General features: G+C 37.2%; 1 protein-coding gene across 1 annotated transcript; it reads left to right on the top strand.

Moving 5' to 3' along the window:
* Positions 1–5,166: 5,166 nt before the first annotated feature.
* On the top strand, positions 5,167–6,105 carry LOC119047432 (olfactory receptor 4F3/4F16/4F29). The gene has a single exon (XM_037142871.2). It carries the CDS (start codon positions 5,167–5,169, stop codon positions 6,103–6,105), a length of 939 nt encoding a protein of 312 aa, XP_036998766.1.
* The last annotated feature ends 4,176 nt before the right edge of the window (positions 6,106–10,281 follow it).

Consider the following 10,281-nt stretch of genomic DNA (forward strand, 5'->3'; position numbering starts at 1 on the left):
TTCAGCCTGGGGCATTCATTTCACTGTGCCTGTTGGATATTTACTGATCATGTTAGATAAGCAATGTTTTTCTAAGCAACTAACACAGAAGAGATACTCAGTAAACACATTTTAAATAATGGAATAAATAAGAAGGCATGGTAGAACAGGAATAAACAGAACTAAGACTACAGCAGCCTGAGTTACTATCTGTTTCCATAAGTGACTGTTTGACATGTGTAAACTGTCTATGTGTTTTACATTTGTCCAGGGTTAGCAAGAGCTATGGCTAAAGAATGTTAAGTGGATCTTGAAAAAAGATGGTAGCTTTGAAGCGAATTTTTGTTGTTGTGCAAAAATCTTATTTACTGAGAGGCAGACATTTGAGAATTTGCCTCCTTTGGAAATTCCATGAACAACCCTCCCCGCCCCCCGGCAAAAGTTGCAAATGACCAGTGTTATTTGAGTTGGTTAGGAAAGGCATCAAAAATAGTTTTTGTGAGAATGTATCTATGGCTTTGACTGCAGGGAGAGGAGTAATTGGGGAAATGACACAGTATAGGTGTGTGTCAGAGCATAATCTTCTTACAAAGCAAGCCCTGAACAGCATCTTCACTGAGGAGAAAAATAATTCTATGGAAAATAGTCCTAACGAGGACTTTCAAGGCACTGGACACCAGCACAGACCTGAAAAGGTAACTTAAAAGCAGCTCCACCTAATTATTGCACAATAATGGATTCAGAATTTAAAACTTTTTAATACTTAGAATTGAAATCTGCGACATACAGCTAGCTGGTCCTTTATACGTACCAGGTACCATTTATTGTGCTCCACATTGTGATAGGTACTGCTCTAGGTATGAGTTACATTTGTCATATCACCTAGTTCCCACCCTGCAAAGGAGGTGATATCTATGCACAGAAGTTGTTTGAGCCTGACTGAACAGTTACTGAAGGAGTCTACCTTTGTGAACTGAATCACTAGAGGTGAGAGCTGGATCCTCCTACTAATTTTTATCTGAACCCTTCTGAACTTTGTTCCTCTGTCCTTCCATGCTTCCCTTTTCACTCTTCTTTTTACTGTCATAGTGCACATCTCTTCTAATTTTTGTTGTCCTCGTGTCTTTTTTCTTTTCATAGTCTCTTTTCACTTTTTCTCTTCCTTATTCTTTTCTACAGCAGAATATTGACAAGCTTCATAAAAATGAGTTGAGTGTTGGATGCAGTTTTGCAGAGGAAAGTGTCCTCCTATCTCTCAGCAAGGTGTATGTTATGGAGGGCAGGGTGCCTCTGGATAGAGATTATTAGTTATGATTACTATCAATTTTGAGATGAGAAATATTCTTCTCTTCATGTGGAATCTACTTGAAAGACTGCTGGTGAGAGGAGAGCATTGGAGTCTCCTCTCATTCTGCAAGTATGTACTAACTTTCACACCTAGTTATAAACTCTGGGTGATATACAGATGAAAATTTTCAATAATTATGTTAATAGCAGAAGACTACTCATTACAGATCAAGGTGTTTACCACTCATATTTAAAAGAATAGGTCTCATTCCAACTTCTTCCTGAAATCCTTGACCTCTCCAGAGGATACTGTTTTTTTCTTTGAAAATCTATTGCTTTTGTTTCCACACATTCAACAAACAATTTATTCTACCCTTTGCATGGCATATATTGCATACTTCCTATTTATTGTAGCTATTATGTGTGCATTTTATTTTTTACAATGATTTGTTGAGTTTGTGACTTACAGAATTTAGACAAAAATACCTTTTGACCATTATGAACTGAAAATATCAGAAAGTGATAAAACATAATGAAGAACTTTTACTGACTTTTGAGGAGAGTAAAATATAGAAAAGCAGAAATGATGGTGTAATAACAAGTAGTCCTTCATATTTTCCAACTGTTATATTCTTCCAAGTGAGCCCTGAAATAAGAAGAGTGAACATTCAAGGTATGGTGGCAATGAATATTCTTGTTTCTGTGTACAGTTTACAGTTCTCTAACTGTAATTTAATTGTTCATTTGTTTGTTGTGGTATTTATTTTCATTGCCAAATAATTTAGTGCTAATAACATGTAGTTTGTATCACTGCCAGCATTTTGTGTCAGTTTAACAAATTGAAACTGGAAAAATCAATATTCATGCTGCCTGTCACTATCAGAAGCAGGAAGTACAGACAGGGATTGAGTCTTTATAGCTGTTCAGTCTATTTAGATGTTGGCAACGTGAGAAGATGGCGGGTTATGTACCCTCAAAACCCATCTCAAAATCTCATCTCATGATATCCATTTCATAAGAAGAAAGGGTGGGTGAGGGGTTTGGGAAAACATTTGATTTGATAAGATTTGCAGTACCACTATGATTTTCCTAAAACTTCTTTATCTGTTGATCAACAATTTTTTATCTGCATCACAGGGATTCTCTCCCTGATGCAAAATGGCTCTGATACCATCTCCATAGCTTGAAGACCCCCTTGGGCACAAAGACTGAATTGCTTATGGACCTCTTAGAGTCACATGGTCATGCATTCCACTTCCTAAAAAAAAAGTTTTCCACATGCATTAATCACGTAAGCCTATCAACTGTGATGAAAGCTAAAATATTTAACTCTTGAGTTCTTCTAACAAAAATCACATTTTCAATTTTGATTTTTACTCTTCTTTTTTTAAGTTATTTTCTACAGGATCTGCAACTTCTGGATCAGGAATCAAGAGACTTGGGCTATGGTCTCCAGTTCTGGCACTAGTGTGACTATGATCAATTCAGCTTACATTTTTTAATCCCAGAGTTTCCATCTGAATAATGGTCAGTTTGGACCAGGCCCTTCATAGATTGAAGTGTTGATATGATTCTATTGGGTGCTTATTTTTCCCCAGAAAAGCCTCCATGTTTTTCATTGCTTGCTGGATGTCTCTGATCCTCTTCCAGTGCCCCAGTCTCTCACCCATGCATTTTTACCTCCCATTCCTCTTCAGTGTATCTGTGCCTCCCACAATGAAGACCATAGGTAGTTCCCTATTACCTAGCCCAGGCTAACAGATTTCTGATGACTGAAGAACATACTAAAGAAGTGGGCCTCTTAACATTGTGTTATAGGCTGAGACAGTTACAGTAAGATGATTTGATTTAGTTGAGTATGGAGAGACTCAGCTTGGTAGTGATGAGGCAGATTTGGGGTCAGGTCATAGTGAGAACTTTTGGAAGTTTGTGGGCAGAAGGGTGTTTTAGGATACATGAGAATATCAACTTGACATGCATGTTCTGATGAAAATATTCTTCAGTTTTCTGGAGCTGACTCTGCAAAAGGAGAAGGATATTAGTAAACCTGTTCTGCATCCCAGCACCTTCTAAGGGAGTAAAACTTCAGGAGCTGTGTCCAGGGTTCACCCTCTACTTGGAATTGACTGTGGTGGGTATGTGGACATAGAGCAGTGAAATCATCTGCACTCCATCATCGGCTCCCCTTCCGTACACAAACATATTCCAAACTAAGAGGTAGCAAACCTTCAGTATCTGCTTTAGGTGCATGTGATCAAACTAAGGAGAAAGTTCTGTCTTTCTCCATTATATTGTTATTTGACATTCTTTTGATTTCAAAATGGGCTACAGCTTAAAATTATAAGTGACCTTGAAGGTACAACATACATACATGAATTTCAGATCAATAAGCATAGTGGTATCAAATATGAGAGCAGGTTACATACAGTAAAGGGAAGGACTGAATACCTGAATATTTTAAAAAAATGGTGGCACCACTGAACTGGAAAGGGGAGTGGGTGCTTGAGTCTGAGGCCTTGGTGAAGGGAAACTTAATATTTCAATGTTTCCAAGTGCTGGTCATAGGCACCTTAATATATGTGAATGCATAAAAGCTGTTTGTAGATGTATTTAACATTCTTTGTGATAATATAAGTATATGCTTTAGCAGAAAGTAGGGTAAATTCCCCAATATTTATATATATCCTAGGCTTGGATAAAAGCCTTTCAAGCACAATGTAGGCTCCAGAGATTTATTGAATAGTGTGGCCAGTAGAGAGGTCTGTATAATTTTTATAGAACTGTAAATAATGGTAAGATTCAGTGACTGAACATTAGGATATTATGGTAAGTAAAATAAACAAATTACAGAAAAACAAATACAGTATGATTCCACTTATACGAGGTATCAAAAGTAGTCAAATGTATAGAAACAAAGCAGACTGGTGACTACCAGAGGCTGGGGGCTGGGTGAAGGATGTTGCTGTTTAATGTGCATAGAGTGTCAGAGCTGCAAGATGGAAAAGTTTTGAAGATCTTTCAACAACAGTGTCAATATACTTCATAGTACTGAAGTAGATGCTTAAAAAAGGTTAATTCAGTGACTATTATGTCTTGTATTTTTTCCACAATGGAACAAAAATGGGGAGAATCAGAAGGAAGGTGAACCTAATATGACTTGAAAAAGGATGAAATTCTATCTTTGATAAGGCCCCTATTCTCCCTCTTATACTACAGATGCCTAGTTCTGATGTTAATATTGCTTAGTTTCATTGATCTCAAACTCAGTCTGCATCTTACCATTTGTTTCTTCTTAATTCATTCCCATCTCATTTTTCAGAAACTTTTAGTCCTAGATAATGATCTGCTGAATAACAATAGTTTTCCTCCAACCCTATGCTATAAGGGTAAATTGTATGGAGAGAAAAATATTTTAAAAAATTGCCTTGAAATGAAGATGAAAATTTTTATATGGGAAAGTGGGGTAAGATATAAATAATATGTATAACTATCTAAGTTTTCTTTGGAGATAATGAAATTAATTCATTTCCACTAACTGTCTGTCTGCCTTTGCAGGTAAGTATACTTTCTTGCTTGTATATTCTGTTTCTTGCTGCAGGTACATGCCTAATTCCCCTATAATTTTAGTATATGAGAGATTATGCTGCTAATGACAATCATGATATGATGTCTTGACTTATGTTTATATCATCACCACCACCACCACCACCACCACCACCACCACCATCATCATCATCATCATCTTGCAAGTGTGAAGTATTGGATAACCAGATAGTTTTCATTTTTAGGGTGAATAGTGCAACACAAATAATTGATACCACTGTCATCTTGAATAATAATAATTTCTTTCTTATTTTCTTAGTGCCCATAATTTCAGCCACAGCCCAGTTGGTTGGATAAATGGAAGGGGGAAATCACTCAGTTGTGTCTGAGTTTGTGCTTTTGGGACTCACCCATTCATGGGAGATCCAACTTCTCCTGCTGTTGTTTTCCTCTGTGATCTTTGTGGCAAGCATGACTGGAAACATCCTCATTATGTTTTCTGTAACCACTGATTCTCATTTACACTCCCCCATGTACTTTCTACTGGCCAGTCTCTCTTTCATTGACTTAGGAGTCTCCTTTACTGGTTGCCCCAAGATGATTTATGACCTCTTCAGAAAGCATAAAGTTATTTCTTTGGGGGGCTGTATTGCTCAGATCTTCTTCATCCACTTCTTTGGTGTTACAGAGATGATGTTGCTCCTTGCCATGGCCTTTGACAGATATGTGGCCATATGCAAGCCACTTCACTACCTGACCATTATGAGCCCACGGATGTGTGTTTTGTTTACAGCTATCGCCTGGGCATTTGGTATTAGTCACTCATTGTTCCAAGTAGCACTTATTGTTAACTTGCCTTTCTGTGGTCCTAATATATTGGACAGCTTTTACTGTGACCTTCCTTGGCTCCTCAGACTGGCCTGTACAGACACCTACAAATTGCAGTTCATAATCATTGCCAACAGTGGGGTAATTAGTGTTGTCTCTTTCTTTGCACTCCTCATTGGCTACATTGTCATCCTGTTTACTGTTTGGAAACATTCCTCAAGTGGTTCACCCAAGGCACTCTCCACTTTGTCAGCTCACATCACTGTGGTCCTGTTGTTCTTTGGCCCAATCATATTTATCTATGCATGGCCACACCACAATTCACAGATGTACAAATTTGTTGCGCTCTCTGATGCTGTACTCATTCCTTTTTTAAATCCAGTCATCTACACATTTAGGAATAAGGAGATGAAGGCAGCAATAAAGAGATCTTTCAGACAATTAGTGGTTTTTAGAAAAATTTCATAAATAATTTTAAAAGGTCATTACCATCATGCAGCCCATATCTGAGATTTTAGAGTTGTTTCTGTAATGTATCAGTAATTTATTTGCATCACCACACTCTTAAGAATGCTCTTATTTCCTAAGAAGAATGAATATTTAAGGAAATAAAACTTTAATTTAAAACTGTTGATTCATATGGGGTTGCATATATATACTAATTACATAGTGTTGGTTTCTTTGCTTTTCCTTTTTCTGAAGGTTTTTGGGTTATTATTGTCCTTCAACTTACCAATATATTTTCTCATGATCTGTCTCAAGAGGAAATCAATATTCTGATTATTCACTTGCAACAGATAATCACCACTTTTGGACAATATAATGCCTCTGTTTTTACTCTTTTGGTGAGCTGGAAAACATTCATATCTCATTGGAGTTATTCAAGCCCTTCATAAGCATCAGCTTTCTTTTTATGTTTTAGAAGACATAATTACATTATCCAGCAATCCTTCTCCTTAGATCCTTCAAATAGCTATAAAAACCTGATTTCAGACTAGAGGAGTGGTAATCTATCATTTCATTCTGTTCTGCCTTTCTGCTCCCTTTCTTGCTGGTCTTTCTCTTATATAAGTGACCATAATCAGTCAATTTTTTTTTCTATTTGTGATGTAAACCCTTCTGGAAAGAACTTTGAAAAGCTAAAAGTGATGACACCCACTGGTTTCCTCTACCTACATATGCATATTCAGGATCTAGTGTTTCATTCTTTCATTCATCTGTTCCCCAAATGATTATTTTCTCATTTATATATGTGAAATTGTGCTTCTTGTATGTCTGAAATTGTTTTAGGACTACATGGAAGCATCTAAAATGTGTGGCTGGAGTAATTATAGTTGGAGAGATATATGAATGAAATATTTGCTGTACAAACTTACAGAAGCTTTGTGAAAAATCAAGTGTGGGATTTCCAGTGCTGACCAAATGTCTTAAGTCCCGTATAGCCTCTTTTTCCCTTAATTACATTGAAACAATCTTTAAAAAACTATATTATTATATTTGTAAATTAGTATATTTAGGTAAAACCACCCAAGTCAAGAAAACTAAAGGAAACACATACACTAGTGTATTATAGAAGATAATGAAGACTTGAAGAAACAATGCATAAGAAGTTGATGGTTATTTTTTAAGAAAATCTTTTTCCTTTTTTTCTCTCTTGGCCTTTACCTGAGAATAGATTCCAAATGCAAAACTATGCTTGCCATAATACAGGCAGAAAAAACATTCTAAGAGACAATCAGGATACGTGCCCATAGAACTGGGAAAATTGGTCTCAGAAAGCTGAGGAGTGTGGATAATATATATATATTACCTTTTTCCTCTCTCTGCCATATCCTATGGCAGTGGATCAGGTACCTAAAACTCTTTTGGGGACCCCATTACTTTTGTAGAGAGGGTCTGAGAGAGGCCCCTGTGGTCCAAAGAGTGTGAACTAAATTCCCATATATTTTTTCTGCCTCTTTATTCTTGCTACATTACTGTAGGAACAAAACCTTTTTATGGGGCTGCACCTCAACATAACTCAGGAATCTAAAGCTCCAAGAGAAATCACATATTTGCAGGTGAAGGGTGATTAAAAAGGGCCTTGCAAAATGAAGAGTGAGTGAAAATTCTTGGAGAGGAAAGACCTGGAGAAAAAGATCACCTAGTCTGGTGTATGCACCGTCATCACACACCCAGGGCTGGTTCCTGAGCTGGTTCCTGAGCTGTGCATGCATGGTACAGACCCAGAGCAACATAGCAACACCTTTGAAAACTTATCTACCAATGAGTGTCATGTGTGGGGCAGACTCAGAGCAACGGAGACAATGCTGTAAAAACAGAATTGACATAGAAACTACTACCAACAGAAGCTGCAACAGAACTTATATGAGCTTAAATTATTGTCTATGAAAAGAGACCAACACAATTTCCCAGAGAATTTTAACATTAGGTATTTTGTAAACCTAGGGTTTCACAAAATAATTTTCAAAATGTCCAAGATAAAATCTAAAGTTAATTGACATAAAAGAATCAGAAAAACATGAGAAATTTCCAAAGGAAAAGATAATCAACAGGTGCCAAGTATAAGATTACCAAGATCCTAGAATTTCCAGAAAAATACGTCTATTAATTAATTAACTAATTAATTAATTAACTTGTTTTCTTGTTTATTTAATTATTGTTCAATTACAGTTGTCTCCATTTACCCCCATTGCTCTCCTCTGCCCTGCCCACCCTTCTCCCACATTTAATCCTCCCCCCTCCCCTAGTGCCTTTGTTCATGGGTCCTTTATAAATGTCCCTTGGCTTGAGCTTTCCCCTTCTTTCCCCTTATATCTTCCTTCCTTCACCCCTGTGGTCACTGTCAGTTTGTTCTTTGTTTCCAAGGTTCTGGCTCTATTTTGCTCATTTGTTTGTTTTGTTGATTAGGTCCCACTTGTAAATGTGATCCTATAGTATTTGTCTTTCACCACCTGGCTTATCACACTTAGCATAATGCTGTCCACTTCCATCCATACTGTTGTGAAGGGCAAGACTGCCTTTCTTTCTGCTGCATAGTATTCCATTGTGTAAATGTACCACAGCTTTTGATCCACTTACTAATGGGCACTTCAGCTATTATTTTCAGCACTTGGCTCTTGTAAATAATGCTGCTATGAACATTGAACTGCATAGGTTCTTCCACTGAAGCAATTCCTGCCAGTTTTTGCAGCCAGAAATTATGGGGATTTATCTTTTGAAACTGGTACCCTTGGCTGATGGGCCTGGTGTGGTGCTTGGGCTCCTTGCTCCCAAGCTATCCCTCCTGAATTTTTGTGCACCACACATGTAGTAGGTGGGACCAGCCTGTTCCATATCTTCATACTTTCTCCCATTCCAGATGGATGTGGTTTCTTTAAATTTCATAGTTGTTAGACTCCATTTAAGTTAATTTCTGCCAGCTCTGAGTGATGGTTGTTCTGTAATTAAGTTGTAATTTTTCTGTGATTGTGTGAGGAGGCAAGCCATGTTTACCTATGGCACCATCTTGACAAGTGTAGTTGTTCTCAATTCTTTGTTCTTTTTCCTTCTTAGATGAGTTTCAGGTGTACTATAATATGAAATCTTGCAGTTTGTGATGGTAACATGGATGAACCTTAAGGGTACAGTGCTAAGTGAAATAAGTCAAAAGGAAAACAACAAATACCATGTAGTGCCATTAACATGTGGAATAAAAAAGACCTGTAGAAACAAAATTAAACCAAGTCTTTGATTATCTATTTCATTTTGTTCAGGATATTTAAGCCCCCAAATCTTCTACTTTTAGTAATCTTCATTTCTATCATACTTTAATTTTTCTATTTACGTTTGGAATTTTTCAGTTTATTTTTCATCACTCTACATTTTCTATATTTATGTCTTTTCTTGAGAGTTTATTTGCACACTTTTATTTTTTATTGTTATTCAAGTACAGTTGTCTCCATTTTTACCCCACCATGGCCCCCCACCCCACCCATCCCTGCCTCCCACCCTTGAACCTACCCCTTCTGGCTTTGTCCATGTGTCCTTCATATGTGTTCCTTGATGGACCTTCCCCCATTTCGCCCCATTATCCCTCTCCCCACTCCTCTGTTGTTACTGTCAGTTTATTATTTATTTCAATGTTTATGGTTATGTTTTGCTTGATTATTTGTTTTGTTGTTTTAGTCCCACTTCTTGGTAAGATCATATGGTATTTGTCTTTCACCACCTGGCTTATTTCACTTAGCATAATGGTCTCCAGTTTCACCTATGCTGTCAGGAAGGGTATTTCTTCCTTTAACACTTACAAAAAAATGTAACTTTTATTTCAATTTTTTATATGTGCCTTGCTTACTCCTTTCTTTTTTGTTTTTATGTTTTTCAGTTGTTCCAGTTATGGAACCCCTTTGCCCCTCTCTGCCCAGCCTGCCTTCTACTTCCATCGTCAATTCCCACCCCATTGTCCATGTCCATGAGTTCCTTGACTAATCCCCTCACTTTATCTCAAACAGCTCCCCTTCCCTCTCCCTTTACCACTGTCTGTTCATTCTGTGAATATTTGCCTGTGGTTCTATTTTCGCACTAGTTTATTTTTGTTCATCAGAATCCTCTCATAAGTGAGATCATATTCTATTTGTCTTTCACCAACTGGATTATTTTACT

This window comes from Artibeus jamaicensis, unplaced genomic scaffold, assembly GCF_021234435.1.
Source record: "Artibeus jamaicensis isolate MK-2021 breed Jamaican fruit bat unplaced genomic scaffold, CSHL_Jam_final contig_885, whole genome shotgun sequence".
Taxonomy (NCBI): domain Eukaryota; kingdom Metazoa; phylum Chordata; class Mammalia; order Chiroptera; family Phyllostomidae; genus Artibeus; species Artibeus jamaicensis.